Raw genomic sequence first — 24,716 nt, forward strand, 5'->3', positions numbered from 1 at the left:
CCACCAACATCCACACAAAAGGGGAGGAGTGGGGGCAGAAAGAAATGTATTATTGTCTCTTGGTTTAATGGACTGAAACAACTAATTGGGGGTCAAAGTAAATGAGGAAAAAGAAGGGACAACATAGAACAACTCCTTTTAACAACAGCAAATCGTTGAATTGGTTTAGCCATCTTGTTCTAACCCTCACTCTTTAATTTAAACTGAAGTTCTTGCACACTACTTTTAGGTAAATTATCCTAAAGATAACTGTGACCACATAATGAGTGATGACTATGGAAACCTGATATATTTTAATTTCCTGCCTTAATTGCACACAGTAATGTCATACTTGGAAACATATCATAAATATCTTGTGATTAATAAATGAATACAATTTATTTAGTTATTTAGTGTTAAGTATACAAAATGTATGAAGTATAAAATTTTTCATTAACCATTTTCTTTATCATATCTTGACAGTAGAGAAAAGAGAAAGTAAATAAAAATCAGTAAAGTCTGTTTGCAAAATAAATCATTAAGTTGATAACTTGGGTCTTTGTGAATTATCTTTCTGACCTGTTGTAGTGAGTCTTTGCAATTAAAGAGCTGGGAGCATAGATGGTCCTTCAGGTTGTTTTGTAGAACTTAAGCATATTTCAAAAATACATTGCATTTTTTATATTTAAAATATATTTGCAAATTATTTGTAATGACTTTTGATAACACTGACTTGAAAATAATTATGTTGCACTTTCTCCTTGATAATGTATTTGAAATTATTCTGTTAAACATGAATGCAAGTTTTTCTTATGGAATTTCTTACTCCATAAGAAAAACTTGCATTCATATTTAACAGAATCATTTTAAATGATCTTTATCAAAAAAAATAAGACCAGAAAAGGGTAATAAAAAAAGTCTAGGCTACTGCATGTCACAGGAAATTAAGATTCATCCTTGTTTTGCTCTAATGAACTAATGAATTTAGTTAGCCTAAAATATTTCCATTCTCAAATTGCTAAACTATTGTGTGTCACAGGCATAGAGAGTAATAGATAAAGCAGCACAGACAATTAAGTGAGTTGTGTTCCTAGGCCAAATGCATGGTGTAAGGGAATCAGAAAAGAAAGATGCCAGACACCTGTCAGCCTGGCTGGAGGGAAAATTCTTAGAATTAGAACTTTAATCTAATTAGTTCAAACCTGCACCTATGAGGAAAAGTAATCTTAGGCAAATTTGTTTTCTGCTCTTTGATGGTACTGTATTGCCCCTTGCAGTATCAAAGTTGGACAAACTTTTAGCATTCAGTAAGACGTTAAGAAAACAAGCAAACCATACTTCTAAAAGATCCTTTGAACCTTGGTGGAGGGCCAAGGAAATCACAACATTATGATCACTATTGAAGTGCAGAACTGCTAATACTATGAAAAATTTGAGGAAATTTCAATTTATATAGTTATGTATTTATTTCATTTGATATTTTTTAAATCTTTTGGTAAGAATAATGATTCCTTTGAATTCTGAACATCTGTATTTTGACACTTTTAAGAAATACCAAGTCAGGTAAAAGATTTGTAAACCGAAAACCTTGAGTTTGCAAATATCATGCAAAACATCTAGTTTTTGTATGTCACTGACATGAAATTCATTTCATTTTTTTCCTGATAATATATCTATGGACTTTTAACTAATTTACTTTCTCCTAGATTCCTATGGTGGTCAAAAATGAAAACTCATGTGATCTTTTTTTAGGAAATGAACATTTATTTTGTAGTGAGGTAGGTAGAAATGTGTGAATATCTGTTTATTTATTTCTTCTTCTCATGTCTTTTTAATCTTTGCTGTCCACAGAACCACCAATTTATTTTATTTCAAGTTTGTTGTAGTAAAAATTATTCTTATTCTTGTTCATATATACCATTTTACATGTAAGAAAGCCTGGTATTACTTTTAAAACTGTAGCATACATCCATAATCTGTATGTTAGAAAAGCACACTCTGAAGCATTATTAGTTAAAACTTGTATTTCATGTGTTAAAAATTTGTTATAATATGAAATCACATGTACCCATTTTTCTTTGGTAAATGATAAGCAGCATCATTTCTATTGTGTTTTTACCTATTTACAGAAGGTTTCGTGTCATTGTAGATAGATATGATTTTAAGAAAAATTGTGCCAGTATTTTTTTTAAATTATTATTTTCTTTTGCATGAATCATAGCTTTTATGTCACTCCTTCCTTTAAAACAGAAGCTATTTTATTCTTTCATCATTGTAATATAACTTGATTTTATTTTCTTAGAAGATGTAAGTAAATTTTTTTTTACATATTTCTGTTTTCAGATGATGAGATGGATTATAAGTGAAATATGTGCAGTCTGGAGGATGTATAATGGAAAGGACTTAACTAATGGAACATCCACGGTATTTTGGAAACCATGGGAACATATTTATGCCTTATGTAAAGCCACTAAGGGACACATGCCTCTATACAATAGCTATGGCAAATACATAGTGAAACTTTATTGGATGGTGAGTATTTACTTTCAGCAATGTAAAATTCTGTGCAGCTAGTGTGGCAAATTTTAATGGTTAGGAGAAGTATTTGTAATTACTGAAAAGATATACAAACAAAATTGTGTTGATAAATTGTTGATGCCTGTTAATGACGATTCATTGTACAGTATATGTGATTTTTGTACAACATAGAACCTAATAAAACACAATTGTCACTTAGTAAGACAAAATTATTTTTGCAGGTTAAGTAGAATAGCTGCAATTAATCTCTTAAAAAAAAAAAAAGAATAAAATGATATTACTACTGTTTCAGTGTTTCTTAGATATTATATGAGTACTTGTTTTAAAGCTATCTGTAATGTAAATCAAAGTGCAGTAGAATTGGATTCTTGGGGAAACATACAAAGTACTCTTCTTTTCTTTTTTTTTTTTTTTTTTTTTCCCTTTCCACCTTAGGGGTGCTGGAGAAAGATCACCGTCGACGATACTATGCCTTTCGATGAAGAAGATAATTTGTTACTACCAGCTACAACCTCTCAAATTGAACTTTGGCCAATGCTGCTGTCCAAAGCTATCATTAAGCTGGCAAATACTAGGTATGTTTAGTCAGCTCACTTTCAGTTTATTTTGTGAAGTCACGTGGAATTTGAAAAGAGAACTGTTTTAGTATATGTGGAAAATGTATTTTACTAAAAGTTTTGTAATGAGAAATATACACTTTTGTGAATGCTGATGAAGTAAATCGGTAAAACAAGAGTCTCTGTGGATAAGGAAGGCAGAGTTTTTCCTTTTTAAACGTGTCTGTGTATTCATGCACCTAAAACTTTTGGGAAAAAAAAAAAAAAAAAAAGTTACCTCTCTATCTGCTTTATTTCTTTTCCATTATTTCCAAAGGCTTCACATGTGGTTTTCTGCCAAATGGCAATAGACAAGACATTTTAACAAAGTAGTGCTTCAGGTGGTATGGACGATTAATATATTGCATGTTTATAAGAAAATACAGTAGAAACAAAATACGTTTTTGATACATCCAGCTACTAGTTAAATTTAGAATTAAAATAAGTTGCTAGAAAATGCCTTTACAAATTGGAAGAGAAGAGAATATAATGGAGCCTGATCCAAGAGGACTGAAGATGGTAATCTTTAGTGTCCTTGATGGTTGTCCTATTGGGACTGTCACTGTCCTGGTTTCAGTTAGGACAGAGTTGATTTTCTTCCTAGTAGCTGGTAGAATGCTATGTTTTGGCTTAGGATGTGAAGAGTGCTGATAACACCCCAATGTTTAATTGTTGCAGAGCAGTGCTTATACTAAGCCAAGGACATCTCAGCCTCTTGCTCTGTCCTGCCAACAGGCAGGCTGGGGGTGCAGTAAGAGCTGGGAGGGGACAGACCCAGGACAGGTGACCCAAACTAGCCAAAGGGGTATTCCATACCATCTGACGTCATGCTAAACAATATATAGGGGTGGCTAGCCGGGGGGAGGGGGCCGGACTGCTCGGGGTTAGGCTGGGCATCGGTCAGCGGGTGGTGAGCAATTGCATTGTGCATCACTTGTTTGTACATATTAGTAGTAGTAGTACTATTATCATCATTGTATGCCCGTTGGCAGGACAGAGCAAGAAGCTGAGATGTCCTTGGCTTAGTATAAGCACTGCTCTGCAACAATTAAACATTGGGGTGTTATCAGCACTCTTCTCATCCTAAGCCAAAACATAGCATTCTACCAGCTACTAGGAAGAAAATTAACTCTGTTCTAACTGAAACCAGGACAGTCACATACTTTCAAAGTGAAAGAGATAAAGGACTGCAGAGACAGAATATTTGCCCCCCTCTGAGACAGGCAAAAGGGGATCCTGTTTTCAAAGGCAGGAAAGAAAATCTCATTCCCCCAGCTGAAGAGGAGCTGCAATACATTCTGATGGGGTTTCTGCTCCAGCTCACCTTTAAAAGAGCATAGACTCACAGTGGAAACAGAATGTAGAAGAGGAAAGAGGCACTCAAGATCATTGTTACAAGAGAGGAAAATATGCTTTGGAAAAATAAAAAAGGGGTTCAATGTAATTTAAAATTCTTAAAATTATACTCTTTTTAATTCAACATGATCCTTACAATTATTAGTACTTTTGACTAGAATAAAGAGGGAAAGCAGTGATGTATCATGAAGTACAGTATAAATTACAGTCTTTATTTTTTGTGCATTTTTATGAAGGGTATATTTAGAGGGCCAGGTATTGTGTATTATACCTTATGTTTAAGATTTATCAGACCTGTAAGTGTTATAGGAGTTCAATTACTTACTTCGTGTACCAGGTTATTTTCTGTGCTTTGCTAGGTATTTCTTTTGATTAGGTATATTTTAATACATTAATGTTACATATTCTTTCAAATGACAAAATGTACAAATTCAAACGTGAGACATATAAGAGCTTTTATTTTAAACGGTAACAAAAGTAAACATTATAGATATGAATATATGATATAGTTATATATATATATTAAGCTTGCAGAATGTTTTGCAGCATTTATTAGAAAAGCAACGTATTATTTAGAGATGCTTGACCTAAAAGAAATAAAGCTTTTAAAATGCAGTATGGAAAATAGAGTATTATAAGATACTTCTGACACTTTTGCTTTTAGTGCTGCTGTTGTGGGCTGTGTGGTGATCCACTTGCAAAAAAGTGACCTGGAAATTGGCCCATGGTACAATCAATTGGCAATTAGGGCCACAGGTTCCTGTGAGACGAGTAATGACCACCAGGTGTTTAAATTATTAAACTTCAGAAAAGAATTCAAATACTGAGCTGGATAGTCAAGCCTTCTTGTTCTGGTTATATCAACAGTCATTTTTGTCAAAAGAATGATCTAGAGTATTTCCACGTTGACCAGGGAGTTGCCTATAGCTGCCTGTAAACTCTGCCGGAGAGCATTTGAAATCCAACGTTTCTCCAGAGCACAAGAATGGCTAGGTGCTTGCACTTTTAGCCTTGGTCCTCTCAGGATCTTCTTACAGAATTATTTCCAGAGAGTAGGAAACTATATCCATTTGAGAGAGTTGACTGTGATATACTGGAAATACTGCCAACTGTTAATAATCTGGGATTTGGAGCAGCTCTTCAGGAAAGGGAAGTTCTAGATTCAAATCCCCCATGGGTCTGGTGGGATTTGAAACCCACCAAAAAAAACAACCCTGCAAAAAGAGAAAGAGTCTCTACTTCATACAAGTATACATAAGATGCTTGCTAACCATACTGAAACTGCTTTTGTACAAGTGGGAACGCTATGATGGGCATGATGCAAAGGCACAGCAGCAAACTTGAATTTTTAGGCTAGTAGTCAGCTATAAATTGGAAAACTAAAATTACCATTAAAACTTGTTTTTCAGCAGTCTTATTTTCTGTTTGGGCCTTGTACTGCTTCTACAGAAAGCAACATAGACTACAAGATTTGATGAGCTGGTTATATTATATTTCTGTGTAATGGTAGTTTTTGTATTACAGTACACAAGAAAATGGAAAAAGAGAGCTGGAGGAATTTACAGTTCTACATGCACTGACTGGATGGATACCAGAAGTTATTCCTCTCCAGTAAGTTCTTCTATTAAACATTTTTCATAACGTTAAATATTTACTTCTGTAAAACATTATGTAAAATAAAGCTGCGCCGTGCAAGTCCTTTAGCATCAGTTTTGCAGAATGTAAGGTTTTAATTCTAGAACTTGCCTTCTAGGAAAGCATTTTTTTTAGTGTTTTTATTTGTAGGTCATGCAGATGATTGTAAAGCTGTTTATCATGTTAAGCTGCTGCTGATTGTTCTTCAAATTAATTTATTTTGAATTAATATTGAACCCTGTGGTGAAATCAGGGTTAGAGAAGTCTGTTTTGTTCTAGCATACAGATATAAAATGTTTGGCAGTAATACTAATAACTATGTGTATTAGTATGATTAGTATTATTATATTAGAATGTACTATAGAAAATATATTACATGAATTGGAAGTAATCAACTTCAGCTGGTGAGGTGTTTTCACATTTTAAATTGGAACAGTTGTTATGCTTTTATTCCTCCAAATAAAATTCCAACCTATAATAATATTTTTTCTTGTTTCCTATGTGTTAAGTCCATTCAATTTTTTTTTCTTTTTTTTTTTTTTTTTTTTCTGCTTGACATTATTTTTGCTGAATGAATGAGGTACACATCTAAATATATATATATATATATTTTTTTTTTTTTTTAATGGCATTTTTTACCTTTTGATGAACACAGTTAACAAATAAATAGATACAAACTTGGTTTATATATAATTTATTCAGGATTGTTTATTTATAAAAGCATTTCAATATTAAATAAGTTTATTCATGCTTTATTTTAGCTCTTATTTCCACAATCATAATTTTATGTCCCAAGTTATTCTTGCAACTTAAGTCTTTGATGTATTTGGGTATTACAGTAGTGTGTCTGTAGCCCATGGACTTAGAAATCTCAGCAATCTTAATTTTGTTTCTTTATGTAGTTTATTTTTAAAATAGCAACAACAAAAAACAGTATCAACAAATCTGGCAGTTATTGCAAAATTTAACTTGCTTGCACTAAGAAATGTGAGTGCCAGAGAATGCCACAGAATCTTTGCAACAAAGTATAAAGATGACTTTAGCTTGTTGTACAATTAATAATTTTATTGTACAAAGAATGTTTCATGCAATTGGCTTGCAATTTATTTATGGCCATGAATGATTCATTCAGTTTTAGGTTATTTCAAGAATCACTGACTTTCTGTGAAGAAACAGCACAGCAACAACTGTCAGGTCCTATGAAAACTCTGTTGTAGCCGGTGGAGTCAGGGGCAGAGGCATAGAACTCCTGGTGTTGAAATAGATAGAGAAATCCTGTTTGAAACTCAGGAAGAGATTTTTAATGTACAGAGCTAGAATCAATTAATTATACAGGGTAGTTGCAAAGAGATCGACAATTTTTCCTGCCATAGCTTTTATCTACAAAGTCAAGCAAGTGTGTTTCATTTACTAAAATAAAACTGCCATTTTTCCAGAGAGTTGGACTGTCAGTTGTATTATAGCTTTGTCTAAATGAAGATCACACGTTCTTATCTTATTGCAATTGTCATTATGATTGATATGTACATGTGTTTGTTTTTTAAGGCCTGGATACTTGAACAAAGTCTGGGACTTTTTGAAAGAGATTTTGCCAGAATTCAAGTTGACAAACAAGGAAACTTCAGAACTTGATAATCCTCGGACAGATACAAAATGTAAAGAGACCAAAGTGTCAGAGTTAAAAAATGAAGTTTCATCTGTGAATAAACAGCCAGATAAACCTGAGAAAGCAGAGAAAATTGGCAAAGGTCTGTAGTTGTAGGTAGTGTTATCTTTGTATGTCAAGCTAGCATGTGGGCAAAGTTAGCATAACCTCTGCCTTCAAATTCATCTATCTTTATTATACCTAATGCAAGTCTGCAGTTTTCTTGCTTCACTGAATATTTTGCAATGGTATAAAATCAAAGAAGTTTTATTTTAACTTTGGACCTCATTAGAAGCAGTATTAGACTCTTTCATGAAAACCAGGCTTCATTTTCTGGCAGTGAGTTCTTCAGCTCTGTTAGTCATTCCTCTGAAGAGTGATTCCATGCAGAGGGATAACAATCAGAGAGTTTAGTTTGCCCAAAGGCAACTGGGTCAGCACTGTTCTGACCATCCAGAAAGTGTACAACCCATAACGGATATTACCAAGAGCGATCACCTCTAGATTGTACTGACAAGTACGTAATATAAAGTCTGTCTGCACTTTTATTTGCAGTAACTTTTCTCTTTATGCTACCAGGTATTAATTTTCTTCAAGAACTGCTAATCTTATTTACATTTAAATGAAGAAACCTAGGCTTAAAAACATATTTGTTACAGTATATTAATCTGCAATGTTTATATTTGAGTCTTAGTTTTCTTAGTTGTTGTTTTAAACTTGGAGGCATGGATGCAATTTCACAACACTTTTAATGTTATTGAAAGGTACAAATCATAGAACCACAAAATCATAGAACATCCCAAGTTGGAAGGGACCCATGAGGATCATTGAGTCCCAACTCCTGGCTCAACACAGGACCCCCCCAAAAATCAAACCCTATCTGAGCGTAGTCCAAACACTTCTTGAACTCCAGCTGGCTTGGTGCTGTGACAAATTCCCTGGGCAGCCTGTCCCAGTGCCTGACTAACCTTTGGGTGCAGAACCTTTTCCTAACACCCAGCCTGACCCTTCCCTGTCCCTGCTCTATGTCGTTCCCTCAGGTCCTGTAACTGTCCCCAGACAGCAGAGATCAGAGCCTGCCCTTCCAGTCCCCTTGTGAAGAATCATATGCTGAAATTTCTATTTCTTCACTGACTTTGAAAAAAAAAATAATAAAATGCAATCCTCAACTTTGAAGCTCAAATAATAATCCTAATGTCAAAAGTGTTATAAAAATATTTGAAGAGACTTAGCTGAGGGACTAGTCAGAGACTCGCAAGCACTCTTTCTATCATCTTATGACTTGTCCACCAGTGTAGAAGATATTTCAGAATTAGGAATGGACATGAACAAGGGAACACTGGGAACAGCACTGTTACTCATCCAACAGGGTGCTATAATTTATTCCCAGAAAATGGTGTAAACTTAATCCTGCCTAAGCTTTAAGAATTATTAGTAACTGAAACAACTAAGAATCAGGGAAGCACAGCATTATAGTGAAGCTCAATAATCTTCCAACTCTGAGGCTCAAAGTTGTGTTCTGAAGACCCATTAAATTTTGGGATTTTTAAAAATTATAAATATATTTTTTCTGTAATCTAAGTTGAAGGTTGGCAGATATTTTTTTCATCCATGTGATTTTTATAAGTGATCCTGACAGTATCCTCTTTTATATTGCTCAATGCTTCCAATATTTTATTTTTTTTTTAATCAAATATAATTTTGCTAATATTCCTTCCTAAAACTTGTATTTTCTTTGCTAGTTATGTATGTTTGTTTGTCTGTTTCTCCTTTATCTATCTATCTATTTATTTATTTACTATTGCCTAGAACAATGTAATTATTATTTATTAGGGAAAAAAAGTGATAGAAGGGGTTTCTTGAAAAGCTTTTATTGAAATGCCTGTTGCAACTGTTGAGTCCACTGGGAACTTAGGCCAAGTCTATGTTAAATTGTTTTGGAAACTACTGATACATGAGATCAGGGATATGACAAAAATGTTTGACACAGTGCCAGGACTTCAGAAATTCCATACAATATAGTGGAGAAGTGAGAATTGTGCACTAACTGTGTGACTGAAGCCTTCCTGGCCTTTTCAATAAGTCAACATTTAAATCTTGAGAAAGTCTTTTTTTTTCCTTTTTTTTTCCCTTTTTTTAAATTTTTTATAAACTGAATGACATATCTGTTTATCATACCTCAATTCCTCTTCAATTTTGAAGTTTTGTTTGTTTGTTTTTTTAATTTAACTAAAATGTTATAAAGCACTTACACAGTATTAGATTTTAAGACTGAAAAATTTTATCAGAAAAAAAAAAAAATCTCATCTTTGTTTTACGTAACAGAAAAAGCAGAACAGAAAGAAACTGGGAAGAAGAAAAACAAAGATGGAGAAAAAGAAAAAAACAAGTCAACAATTCAGTCTTCACAAATACAGGCAGAAGTCCAGGGTTTCTCCTCAAGCCTTAGCTGAGAGTAAGTGCTATTAAAGCTTAAAAACCAAATGTAAGATAATATGTAAATAAAAGACTTTGCTTTTTTTTTTTTTTTTTCATTCTCTAACTTATTTGGGGAAAGAGTAAATATACTCAAAAAAAAAAAAAAAGTGATTATTTACAGGCTGTATAAAAGACTTAAATCCTTATATATATTAAAATACATATTAAAATTCTATAATTTATATTAAAAATAATATTGCAGAAATTTCTATTTGATGTTGAAATATAAAGCAAATCTACGCTGAACATTTAGAAGTTGTTGGCCAGTCATGTAGGACCAAGATTTGTTCTAGATGTAGATTGCCTTTTTTATTAATAATTATAATAATAATACTCTTCTGTAGTAACTTATTTACAATATCTACTTTATTCAGTATATTGAAATTGGAAAAAGGAGGAATGTTCCTTATTGAAGAGAAGGGTGGCCAGTAATAGTCATTTGAATTTATTACATGATTTTAATTGTTTAATAAATTTGTTTCCTTTTTCCTGAAAATATATTTTGATTGATTTTTTTTTTTTTTTTAAATCAGTACATCTAGGGTACCTTAAAAATCAAGAAAGTTCTTTCTGCATTAAAATTTAAATATTTTTAGACAAAATATAATTTTGATAAACCACATGTAAATTTGAATTGGTCAATAAGACCGATAAGAAGTGTCATATTTGTTTACATAAAATATAAAACTCTTCATAAATGTTACATTAAGCTGATCTTTGTCATTGTTATATCTGTAAATATATAGCATATCCATACAGCTACCAGAAGGAAACATATTAATTGGAATATTATCTAGTTGAAAATTAGCAGGTGAGTTGTCAGTGGAACAAACTTTCTTTAAGGTTATAACTACAAGGTAAAAATGTATAAAAAGAATTAAAATCAGTTTCTTATTATGTAAATCAGTTTCTTGCTCCTGATTAAAATTGTTTATTTAAATCAGTTTGACTTCTATCAATTCCAATATTATTTTTCATCCAATATATTATATAAGGTATATTTCATCAATATACCTTATTCATTTGAATTCCTACATTATATACTAGTAAAGGAGTTAAAGAGAAATAAATTCTTAAATTAGATGTGAGCAGTTAATAAGTTTGCAAACAACACTTGGACCTAAAAGCTTTATTTATTTATTTATTTATTATTTTAAATCATAGTAGTTGTGTAATAGGAGATGAGGCATTTCACTCAACCATTTTGTGGGAAAATAAACAAAGGAGAAGCAGAAGTAACAAATTCTGGAAAATTGTACCAAATCTGTAAAAGGGCATCAAAAATATGTGGATTTACATATGAAGAAACCACATGACATTTTGGTCTTTCTTCTGCCATTTAAAGCACAGTTCATTCTGTTTTCTTAAAGACCCTTAGTCACGTGCAAAGTTATTTAGAAAGATTACTAGCTTGGGGCTAAAATGTGGCAGATCAACGAACCTCTTTTATCCTAGATTCTGTTTCATAAGCAGAAGATGATAATGCATGCATTCTAAAGCCATGAAATATTCTTAACCTTTGTCAACCTCTGTTAAGTTAGCAAATGTTATTTTCCTGAATGAAGTGTTTAATCAACATCAATGGGATTAAGAGATGTGTAACATAACTTTATTAAAACTTTTAAATCCTGACAACTTTCACGTGTCTTTTAAAAGCAGTATTAAAAAGTATGTTTTTTTTGGCCTTGTTTGTTTGTTTGTTTTTTCCAGACATTACCAAAGCAAAATAAAAGTATCAGAAAAGAGTTCTGGAAAAAAATCAAAAGTATATATTTCACTACTGAACTTAAAAGAATTTGAATAGAATTATATGTGCAGATTGTAAATCAGAAGGCCTTAAAATAGGGATAAAACTTGAGATTATAACTGCAAAGAAATAAAGGCAAATGCCATTCAAGATGTAACTTGAAGTAGTACTGGACTGAATATAGTCCAGTTTGTAGGCACAAGAGAAAAAAACTTGTAGGCTATATGAAACACCCTCAATGAGTGGCCCAGGACAGTAGAACTATTTTTGTGCATGAAGTAACATTTGTAAATAAGTCTAAGCTTAAAGTCAGACTCTAGAGGCAGCAGCTGCAAAATGTTTCTGAATTGTTCTTGGAATCAGTGTCTTTACTCAATGCATCAGCTCTTTTCTTTTTTTTTTAGGTCAGTGTCTTGAAAGTACTTAATTTCCTGCTCCATAAAAGTGCTTATTTCCCATGTTTTTGCTGTACATGTTGAGTATGGGGACTTTAAATGTTTTTTGGTTTGTTTGTTTGTTTTTCCTGGGAAATATTGGAAATTATTTTCTAAAAAAGCATTGGCATACCAGTTACTTCTAAGTGTTTAGAAATTCTCTTACAGGCTTATGATTTAGCAGGGGTTATAATGTGGTGGTGGGTTGACACCATCTGGCAGCAAAGTGCCCACCCATTTACGCACTCACTGTCCACCAGCAGGATAGGAGGAAAGGATCAGAAGAGCAAAAGCAAGAAAAAACTTGTGGGTCGAGGTAAAGATACTTTTCAATAACTTTTAATACATGGAAAAGAAATGATTAAGGAGAGAAAAAGCAAGTGGTGGAAAAGCAATCACTCACCACACTCAGCCTGATACCAAACCAGGCTCTGAGCAACAGCTACTTTAGGAAAACACCCTCTCCTGTTATTGCAGTGCGTGACATTGTATGGATGGAAGATCTCCTTCACCTATTTGGGTCAGCTCTCTCACTTGTGTTACTTCCAGACTCTTGCCCACACACAGCTTATTCTCTCAGCAGAGTGAGGACTTGACGCATGCATTGTCAGTGACAGCTAAAACATTGGGTGTGTTATCAGCATGTCTTTGCAAATCTAAAGCACAGCACGATATGGGTGGTTCTGAAGAAAATTAGCTCCTTCTCTGCCAGACATACTACAAATATACAAATACAATTCTGAAGCACTTATGCACTCAAACCAATGCCTTCTGCATCTTTCCAAATACTACATGCATTGCAGGAAGCATTGTCCCTACTTTTTTTTTTTTTTTTTTTTTTTTTTTTTCTTCTATTTATCCTACTCTGTGCAACCAGAAGAATAACCAATCCTCCACCTGATCAGCCAGGGCTCTTCCTGCAAGCAACCAGCTCTTTGGTCAGTAGCCAGCCAGTCCCTGGGATGCTTTTGCAGACAATTCATTTCTCCACTCGTTCAGCCTCTTCTTCTAGTAACCAATTTCTACTTTCATACCTGGGGAGTCCATGCATTCCATAGAGATTTTATGATGGTAAGGTGTGAGTTATGTAGCCTCTTGCTCCTATAATGAGCCACCACTCCAATTTCCATTTATGGTTTCTAGACTAACAATTTTTCTAATGATTTTGGAACTTCTAGAAATGGAATACTATTCTACTTTAAAAGGCACTAACCAGGTATTTGGGAATTTGTTCTACAAACTAGCTCTTTGTGTCTGCTTAGAAATAATATTTTCTGTGTCACTTTCTACTTCACAGAAGTGCTGGGAGATTATAAGAATGTTTAAAAAATGTTAGTTTTACAAGTAAACCCATAATGTTAATCATCAGAGTAAATGAGATACGCAACACACATTAAAATATCCATAAAGATTTTTTGCATTTCCCTTTTGCCAGTTCAAAAGTTTTTACTTATAAGTGGGGACCAGAGCCTAATATTTTGTTCTTTTTTTTTTTTTTTTTTAATGCATGCTATTATTCTGAAATATTTATGTAATATTTTAATTATGAAGAATACCTATATCACTTTTCTGAAGGCTAAACAGAACTCTCCAATAGGCAAAATTAATTCATGCCCAACTCAGCAGCAGGGGTTAGTGTATGAGCTGCACACCTCAACAGAACAATGTTGAAAGCCAACCAAACTGTTTTGAAAGGTAAAACTCAGCATCAGCTCCTGTATGATACTCAAAAATATTTAAGAGAAATTTAGGGATATAGTGAGAAAATTATTTGCAAGTCTTCAAAGCCTATGGTTTTTTGTTGTTGTTGTTGTTGTTTGTTTGTTTTATAAAAACAAGAATGATTATAAAGCATAACAATATTCATTCTTGGCATTTCTTTTTAATTGACTTAATTGATTTAAATGGCATTTTTTTTAACTGACTGTTACATGGATTGATTCCATTGATACTCTCCCTTTTTCCAGGGGCTGAAGTATTTGTTCAGATGGTGTAGCAATCACACTCTGTAAATGAGTTTGCAGTGCTGCAGATGTAAAATATAACCACCTACAAGGATTCAGAAATCTTTAACAACACAGTGCAAAATCTTTATATCTACACTGGTGGATATAAATAATAGGCTTTGTGGAACCTAACTTTTTGTTGTACTATATGTTATGTCATTTTTCATCTGATAGTGTAATTTTATTAAGGCTATCAATTTGAAATAGATTCTCCAGATGGGGAATACCTGGTATGCATGAAATACCCATGTGTGAGAAATGCTTCTCATGTGCAATGAGATTGGTATGGCTTCTGGCATATACTGTTCGGTAATGTGTGGTACATCATGGATACTACTGCTGTATTTTTAACAGAGCAGATATGTCAGTAAGGACTGAGACTCAACCTAGATTGTATTCTTGCTTTTGAATAAATTGAAAATTACAGCTAACACAAGCTGTGGTTAATAGTTATCAAAAGCATAAAGAGAGAAATACTAAGAATCCAGTAGAGAGTAACTGTAACATAAGCTTATGTTTTATTGAGAAGATGAATTCCTAAAAGAATATTCACGTTGCAGAGATGTTTTACTGCTTCAAGACAAAGCTTAAAGCTTTGTCTTGAAAATAAATTTTTTTTTTTCAAGATTGTAAATAAATGTATTTTTAAAAGCCTGATAAATTATATTTTTCAGACACTTGCCTAACTTTTGTTTTCCTTTCTTCTCATTTCCATTTTCTATTTTTTTGTGTTTTTTTTTTTTTTTTCCTTTGTATTTCCATTTCACAGATGTCTATTCTTAATGCAACTTCCAGTTGAGTACTCAGTAAACATAGGTAAAAATAGGAAATAATTATCCTATATTTGAGGTGGAACTGAAATGAACAAAGACAAAACATTCTGATGACAGAAAAGTATCACAACCACTCTATTGAAATCCTGTCTGCACATGCTTTCTTGGATGTTTAAAGAAAAATGCAGAGATGCTTCTTCCTGAGCAGACTTTTAGGTCAAACCACAGACCCATATTTCTAATACTGTATTTTTTAGACTTTTAATTTTCCTTTGGCATTTGTGTACTGTCTGTCAGCCAAACAGCTTTGGATTCTCTAACTTTCCAATGGCTTCTTTACCAATGGCTTCTTTCGCAGATACAGGTATGAGATTGAGCGGTTGCTTAGTGCAAGGGATTTCTAGGGGTAATGAAGTGTAGGGAGTCACTCCCGCACACTTTCTAAAGTTGTTACCTCAATTTTTCCATCTCCTTGACAGTATTAAGAGCAGCAACCCTGTTTTTTGACCACTGTTTCTCAAACTACTTATTTCAGTCTTTATACCATTGTAGAAGTAGTGAGAACTCTGACTTTTCATTGTTTTGCCAGCAAAACCATTTTTTGCTTTCACTTTTGAGAAGTCTTTACCTACTACTTGCCAATTGGTATGCTTTCACTTCAGCTGTCCAGATGTGTACTAGGACCTTTTTGCTAGTATTTTTAAAATTTGACAAAAAATAAAAGAACAAGTGCAAGAGCTACTTCTGCATTTCTATGTTGTAGCTTTTGTTATTCATTTTTGTGAAAACAGTAAAATATGTAATAGTAGTTGATGATCTAAATACACAGGGACTAAAACAATGTACTTTTTACATCCATGGCTTCTCTTCTGAATACGTTACAATAAGCTCTTGTTTTGAATGGAATTTGAGTCAGACAAAGAAAAAAAAAAAATGGAAACAAGGCAGAGAAACTTAGGGGAAGGAACTACAATGTTTATTTATGGCTTACCCTGTTCCAAGACCTGTTAATGTTTTCTACCTAGGTTCTTCTGCACGAACCCAGCCAGATATGGCAGTATATGCTGACTTTATTCCATTACAGTTTGAAGCGGAGGTGTTTTCGTTAGATCAAATGGTAAGATTCTGTACTCTCAGGAAAACAATGCATTATATATTGTATCATCTGAATGTTTATTTTTGTAACAACTACATTGTAAATAATAATAATAAATAATAATAGTGTAGGAAAACAATCACCAGGTAATGATTATCAGTTAAATTGGTTTTCATGCCTAGATTATGGACATCCTACCATAACCACACTCAATTTTTAGTTTTACTTCACTTTCCTCTGGATTTCAAGTGCTGAAGTCTCTGAGTAACAAGGCATGGATGAGAAAATGAATCATGAGACACTTCTGAAAGGAAAGAATAATTATTTTAAGGGTTACTTGAACAACATGAATTTTAGTGTTTTTTTTTTTTTTTTTTTCTTTTTCAGGCTATAAATAATTATCTCATACATTTTCTGTTATGATGTTCTGTATAAAATAGCATGTTTATATTCATTTTTATCATTGGTGATGAAAGTGGTGGAAGCAGCTGGAGAAAGTTTAGCACTTCAAGAAGCTGAAGTAAAAGCAATGCTTAAATTTCCACTTAGCTACTTATAATCTGCAGAAAATTATTTTAAATACCAAAGTGGGCTTTCTTGAGATAATTATTAGCTAACTTTATTTTAGCTAATAATCTAATCTAGTCACATTCTAATCACATTTTACATAAGTAGAACATTAAAATGTAATCTTCTTTCTCAGAAAACCAGCAAGCTTCACAGAATGAAGACAAGAAATTTCAAAAAAAAAATAAAAAAATAGTTTGCACGTCTTATGTTTTAATACTCTGAATTTCTTCTCCTTCTCCTCCTCCTTTTCCTCCTCTTTTTCCCCTCCCCTTCCCCTTTTCAGTGCAGCTCATTTTGTGTTATTTTGAAGATTAGGTTGTTCTCTGTGATTTTATTTTAATTCAAGGTCACAGTCAATGCTGTCTCTTTGCTAGTAGTAAGTAATATTAGTCATCCAAAACCAAATTGAACACAGTGACACAGGGGCTACATCCTTCCTGCCACATAAGGCCTTGAGTCTTGGACTTGGCCACAGTCTGTTAGAGATTACAGAAAAAGAGGCATGACAGATCATATAGGATGAGACAGGTGAATCTATATGTCTAAAACAGTAAAGACTGATAAGAAAATGGAAGCTGACAGAAATTAAATGTTGAAGTATAATGGATTTCTTGTGGACCTTATTTTTTTGTTGTTGTTTGTTTTGTTTTGTTTTGTTTTTTAAAAAAAAGAAAGAAGAAGCCCATTTTCAAGCTTTCTTTGGGGGTCTGGTAGGGACTATATCAATGGAAATAATTATAATTTGGAGAAAGGAGTAATTGTTTGGGATAAAGGTTGCTTCCGAAACTCAGTAGAAGGTTTGTCATTGATTTTATTTGTGCCAGAATTATCCTCCAGATTTTTTTTTCTGTTTCCATTTTGGCTGTGTTTTCTAGTGTGTATGTCCCTGGATTTATGTAGTAAACGTAATTGTCTTAAGTTTGTTGAAACAAGATGGAAAAAAAAATCAATAGTTTCTGTTATGTGACTATGCTTCCTGCTCAGCAGCTGATGAATTCTCCTTTACAGCACCGAACTGGCCCTCTTCAATATCCATCCAATCTCAGATGGTTTAGCTTGCATTTTTAAGTTATTAGAATGTGTGTGTACATAGTCACCGCTCCTGTAAAATATCTTTATAAATTCAGAGATCATCTGAGGACAATATATCGCTTATGTACCTTAAAGCATTTAATTTGATCCTCTCCCTTTAAATACCTCTGACAATCACAACCACAGTCTCTTCTGCAGTGCTTGCAATTATGCCACCTTGGGACCATCTGATGATGAACAGGTACAATCAGAATCTGAGCTGATGAATGGGTTAAAGAAATATGTTATAGGTGATTTATCTAGCAGTGAAAAGAAGGCGTATTTTTCAAAACAAAGTAAGGATATACAAATCTTGAAACAGAACATTTAACAGAGAAAATATAACAGACTTTCATATGAGACCAGTATTGTTTTAATGGGAAGAGCACCACTCAATGTCCACAACTAAAATTGCTCTTAAGTCCTTTGCTAAGGGCTTTGGTATATATGAATCAACTGTTGTGTCTTCAGTGTGTTGTCTAATTAGCTATAACGTAAAAAGCTTAACTTTAATTATATTGTTCAAAATGATATTACATTATGAAGATATCAGAAGTTATCTAAAACACCAGTCACTTTTAGAATCCTACTAATTTATAAATTCAGCACGAATTATTTTTCAATAAATAAAAAAAAGTACTTTTAAATATGTTTATTTGAAGCAAAATGTTGTCAGTGTTGTTTCCTTACTTGGACACTTTGGTTCACTTACGCTTTTTGTGACACCCAAGAATATGATTGTATATTCAAAGAAGTGATCAATCTTTCTGAAATTAAAATATAGGTAGACACTTCTAAGTATTCAATTTTGCTTTTTATGGTGAATATTGATCCTATATAGAATGCTTTTGGATAATGTTGTCAAGTGAACTGTTCTTGCTTCTTTTGTTATCTAAGCCATTAGATGCTTCTGTGCACATACTGCTTTTGTTTGTTTGTTTGTTTTTTGAGAGAGAGGGGCAATGAGAAAGGAGAGCTGTGCCCAGTCAGATTGTCTTTCCATGTTTCATAGGCTGGTTCTTCGGAGAATCTGAGGCAATATGGGCTTTCACAAATATATAGCCATCCTGTCCTGGTTACTAGAACGAGGTCCTGCCCTCTGGTAGCACCACCACAGCCACCACCAGTTCCTCGCTGGAAACGTTTCCGTCAGAAAAAGAAAAGTGTTGCGTCATCTGACCCTAAAGGTTTGTCTACACAAACCTCTGAAATAAATTTGTAATTACATTTTAATCATTATAAATGTTCTCAAGCACATATTTATCATCTATTAGCATAATTTCAATAGAACTGCATTATGGATTACTTTTTCTCTTTTCTCTCTCTCTTTTTCTGTTTTTTTTTTTTGTTGTTGTTTGTTTGTTTGTTTCATTTCTGTAATACTTTGCTTTAGCTCTATTACTCTATTATTTCTTAAATGCTTTGAGAAATGTCTTAATCTGTTGCTAAAAAGTTGTACTGTACTGGAGAAAATTCAGAGGGAGTATTATTAGAGTAGTGCAGAAGCTCTGAGGCAGAGCCATGAACGCTTCTAAACATCTGTTGAATATTTAAAGTATGTGACTAGCCCTTCTGCAATTATTCAGAGTTTTAACAGTAAACTTATTCTGGGCCTAGTCTAGACTGCATAATGAAATTAAGTATATAACATGAGATAGCATGCCTGTAAACCTTTCATATTCAAGCTAGCAAAAGATGCCGACATAGGAAACAGATCATCAAAGGCAAAATATTCTGCCACAGTTCTGAGCTATTTTGGATAACTTTACATATAGGTTAAACACACCTTTAATATCTTGCAAGCTGAGAGTCAGAGAATTATGCATTTAATTTGCTCATGATACACCACCTAAAGCCACCCCAGTTTTTCTGTTTTATTCAAGTGAATGTCATGGTGTTCGGAGATTATTTCCTGAAGTCTTTGTATAATTATTTAGGGGTGAGTAATCCCCTGTGGAAATCATCTGTCAATTAAGTATTAAATATTTCTTATGAATATATATTTATTTTTTCCAGAGCCTGTGATAAAGAAACCTGAACAATATATCGAGATTGCTAGCCTATTTTTGAACTACAAATTGAACCCTATCACAATACCAAAAGACGTGTAAGTATGCAGTATAGTTTCAGCACCAACATCCATTTTTTTTAGTCTTTTTCACTGTAAAAACACAATGGCTTATTTTTATTTGGGTCACAGGAAAAAAAAGATCAGTTCATGTAGTCTAAAGCACATCAGGATCAAAGCACTCTATTGATGTCACATAATAATTTGGCAATCAGTGAACTGTACGTTTAGGATCAATATCAGCATTACAATAGACAAACCACTTACAAAATGTTAATAAACTCAAAAAAAAAAAAAAAAAAAAAAAAAAAAAGAAAAAAAGAAATCTGAAACCTTTCCCGCAACTAGTCCTAAAACTTCTAATAACACACAGACATACACATACTGTTATATGCACCCTCCTGGCATCACAGATTACAAGCACACCCTCTCCTTTGGGAGTGCAGGGTCCCCTGTGTGCACACACGTCAGGTTCGGGTTCACCTCTGTGTATGCGCAGCTCCTTTAGAAGTTGGAGTGCTCTAGGCTTTGTATGCTGCTTTCTACAATCTGCTAATCTACATGGTGGTGAGAAAGGCTACTCTTTTGGTCCCTGATGGTCACACCCTGTACTTACAGTCCCCTAGCTGGATACACAAAGCTCAGTGTATAGGATAACCATTGGCAGCACGCTGTTTGGCCTAGGCACGAGTTGTCACACCAGTGGGATAGCTACAGGCAGTGACAAACCAGTTTGTCTGTTGCTGTTTCCAGTCCAAGGTTTCTCCTCTCTATTGCACATTTTCGTCATCCTTTTGTCTTTCCAAGCTGTCTTCTCATGTTTCAAAAGTTTTCCTGAATATGATCCCCCCCCCCTTTTTTTTTTTTTTTTTTTTTTTTTTTTTAAACTCTGGTTGATTCACAGAATCACAGAATTTTCTAGGTTGGAAGAGACCTCAAGGTCATCGAGTCCAACCTCCAACCTAACGCTAACAGCCCTCCACTAAACCATATCCCTAAGCTCTACATCTAAACGTCTTTTGAAGACTTCCAGGGATGGTGACTCCACCACTTCCCTGGGCAGCCTGTTCCAGTGCCTCACAACCCTTTCAGTGAAGAAGTTCTTCCTAACATCTAGCCTAAAACTCCCCTGGCTCAACTTAAACCCATTCCCCCTCGTCCTGTCACCAGGCACGTGGGAGAACATCTTTCTCTTTAACAGGAGTTTGGGGCAAGCCCCTTCACAGACAGTTTTGTTTGGTCCCATTACATGATCTGTAATACACACCTTTATTGTCCATCATTGCTTAATGAACTGTGGCAATTTCATCTGATTCATGTCACAGAATATATTGTCATTAACCTTTTTCTACGGTGTTGTCTTTTGTGTGTAAAAATTTCATATCTCTTTTCTCCTGCTTTCTTGGAGGTTTCTTTTTAGACACAAATCATTGAAAATTATATTTCTGAATATTAATGAGCATTTAAAAAGCCTGATGAAACGGTGGCATTTTTTTTTCATCTGGCCTTGCAACAAATTATATAGAATAATTTCGTAACATTAGCAACTCCCTTTGCAAAATTTGGCTGTATTTTTTCTAATTCTATTTTTTTGTTGTAAAGTTCATAATCTGCATGTGTCAAAGATAGCCAGTGTAACACCTAACTGAACAGTTACTTAATGTTAGTCTCTTGCTCATTTCTGGCTCCATTATTACATCATATATATGATTTTTTCTGGAAAATTGTTGACTCAGTCACATCCAATTATCAGAGGGAACTAACGTGGCTGAATCTCTTTTCAGTTTTTACTTCTCCCGTAATTCAGGAAGAATATAGAAGGATCTTCCATCTTGCTAAATTAGAGTATAAAATTCAGCATAAAATTATATGGAGAAAAAAAAAAATCTAATCCCCATTTTCTTTTGTTTCTTCATATGAGATATATCAGCCAGGAAGTAGATGAGGTATCTTTAGTGAAAGTATACGTTGAAAAATACCCAAAGTCTAATTTATTATTTAATTCAGAGATTTTATGTTAACCTCAAAATATTTTGTAATTTTTTTTATAATATTTTTTAAAGTATTTTGTAATATTTTGTAATTTTCTGTAATTAGGGGGCCAAAAAAAGTAAAATATTTAATAGGTCATTTCCACTACAAATAGGAATATTCTTTAACATCTTTAAAATTTTGCCTAAAACTACAGATCTTTTTTTAATTTCTTGTACATAACAAAGAAATCATTTAATGGCATGTCAGTACTTTTATTGACTTCACAGAGTTGGAAAAACTAATGCTATTTTTTTTTTACTATAGTTGTTACAAGCAGCCTGAGAGTGTAGCTGGATCTGTTCATGCTCAATACTTAACTTTGTGTAAATATTCTGTATTAAAGACTGTTTGGAAGTTGTATAATCCTTTGAAAACCAGGGTCTTTAAACAAGGACTCTCAGAGAAGAAGTTTCAGAAATTGATGCATGCATGACTTCTAGTCAATATTCAATATTCAAAGTTAACACTTTCTTGCTGACAGTAAAAAAATGATTTCCATTAAGGTTATCGGGTCCTTTTTTTTTTCTTCTTTTTTTTCTCTTTGACTCACTGCATTATTACTGCATATTACTGTCAGGCTTAAAGTTATGATATGAGCATTCATTAGGCAACTGCTAAAATTATTAGCAGTTAATCTCTCTTTTATAATCTCTCTTTTATTCTGACTGAACTCCTGAAAAAGGACACACTGAATGTATGACATACTAAGTGAACACAAAAAGGTTTATGTTATTTTGATATTTCTTCTCTTGAGCCTGAGTCCAATTTGTATATTGCTTGGAACCTATCTATATTTAAGGTGTATGAAACTTGTTTTAAATGCATCTCTAAGTAATCAGAAAAAAATGCATATTTGACAGGTACTACATTTTGATCACAGTGATTGGTTGGGTTGATAATAAGCCAGTAAGATGTTTTTGGAAGAACAGCATTTGCACATGAAAAAAATGTCCTTGGATTATTTTGGAATACTCAGGGAAAATCATTGTTTTGCTGATTTAGTTGCTTTTTCCTGATTAAAATATGCTATGTTACTTGTTTTCAAATTGTAGGAGTAGAAACACACAAAAATGCTTAAAGCAATATGCATAAATACATTATTGAAAGAATGAGAGAATAAGAATTAAGACGTTATTTTATTTTTAATTAATTTATTTTTGTGTTAACATACATTACATTACAAACATGTTTGTATGTTATTTTATATATTTATTTTCATATTCAATAGATTCCTTCATGGTCAACCTACCCTGTTTTGTCAAGAAAGGTTTATGTAATATTCTAAGTTTCCATGAGAATTGGCTAATTTCATCTTCTGTGATTTAATTAACAGGTAGAAAAGAAGAATATATAGCAAGAATTAACATTTTGTTAAAGTAATATAGCTGCCTAAATAAGGTGAAGGACTTAGATAAACAACTGGGACTGAAATTGTTTTTAATCTCTTGCTTTTATTCTAATAAAACTTTTGAAGATCTCAAGGGAAAGATAATTGTGACACGTTACTGCTAAAGATTTTGATGTTTAATTATATCAGTCCTTAAGAAAAGAGTTAGGTAACACATACTTACATTTTTCTCTTTTTGTTGTTGTTGTTGCTGCCATAACACAATTACTCACATCTAATTGTCATGTTTGCAGCATTGTTTTGATCTCATTCTCCTAGTTTGCTTGACAAGGAAAGAATTGTTTATATTTCTATATTTCATTCTTCTGCCTTCACTGAAGTTAGAGGCAGAGCTTCCATCTACCACAGCAAGAGTTGGCCTTACAAAGGTTTACTTAATTATCACATGTTTTATCTGTCTGGTACATTTGGAGACTGATTTCTGAGGAGAAAAAAAAAAAAAAAAGAAAAAAGAAAAAAGAAAAAGACTATTCTGACACACACAAATATATATATGTGTGTGTGTGTGTGTGTGTATTTTTTTTTTCCCTGTCTATGGGCCATAGAAATTTATTCACTTCTGGTATTACCATCTAGTTTTCCTCAGCTGGCTTGGGTTTTGTATTTTAGGGTTAGTTAATTAGCCAAGCATAGATATATGTGTGGTGCCAAGCCACTAATGATGAGGAATATATGTGTATGTACTTTTTGTGCTGCTCTGTTGTAAAAATAAAGGAGGTACAAATTATTTTGACAGAATTCTGTTTAAATTCTGTTAAAAATAGTAGTTACAAAGACCAAGAGCAAATATATGTATTAAAGTGTCTGAGTTTTCTTTTATTATTTAGCTGCTTCCCACAGTCTACCATCAAAAACGGATTTAATTCACTGACCCAGCTCCCTTCTGTCACTGAACATGTTGGTAATGTAAATGACAGTAACGTGGATATGAATCAAAGTGAGAGACATTCAAATGCAGAAGATTATTCTCAGGTAATAATTTTCTTTATATATTTTTTTTTAATTTGACCTAATTTTTTATTGCAAAGGATAGTGAAAGGTGAAATAGAAAATGTTTGATTCTTAAATATACATATATATACTATATAACATATAGTGTTTTTTTTTTTTTTTTTTTTTTTTTTTTAGCTTAGTAAGCTATCTGCTACTTCCCACAATATTTAAGCAAATTCCCTGTTCATTCCACTTTATAGCTACATTGATGTATGGGAAACCTTTACTAATATTTTCCATTTTAAACTTATATTTATGCTTTTATTTTCTGTTGTTTTTTGATTTTTTC

The 24,716-nt window shown here is 33.1% G+C and overlaps 1 protein-coding gene across 1 annotated transcript in view; it reads left to right on the forward strand.

Moving 5' to 3' along the window:
- Window positions 1–24,716, forward strand: part of ADGB (androglobin) — a 118,152-nt gene that overhangs the window by 20,886 nt on the left and 72,550 nt on the right. The window contains 11 exon segments of the mRNA XM_032183873.1: window positions 1,686–1,757; window positions 2,323–2,511; window positions 2,953–3,092; window positions 5,994–6,080; window positions 7,650–7,852; window positions 10,075–10,178; window positions 10,180–10,204; window positions 16,213–16,304; window positions 18,937–19,111; window positions 19,941–20,031; window positions 24,262–24,406. Coding sequence (XP_032039764.1) covers window positions 1,686–1,757; window positions 2,323–2,511; window positions 2,953–3,092; window positions 5,994–6,080; window positions 7,650–7,852; window positions 10,075–10,178; window positions 10,180–10,204; window positions 16,213–16,304; window positions 18,937–19,111; window positions 19,941–20,031; window positions 24,262–24,406 — 1,323 coding nt within the window.

This window comes from Aythya fuligula, chromosome 3 (genome assembly GCF_009819795.1).
Source record: "Aythya fuligula isolate bAytFul2 chromosome 3, bAytFul2.pri, whole genome shotgun sequence".
Taxonomy (NCBI): domain Eukaryota; kingdom Metazoa; phylum Chordata; class Aves; order Anseriformes; family Anatidae; genus Aythya; species Aythya fuligula.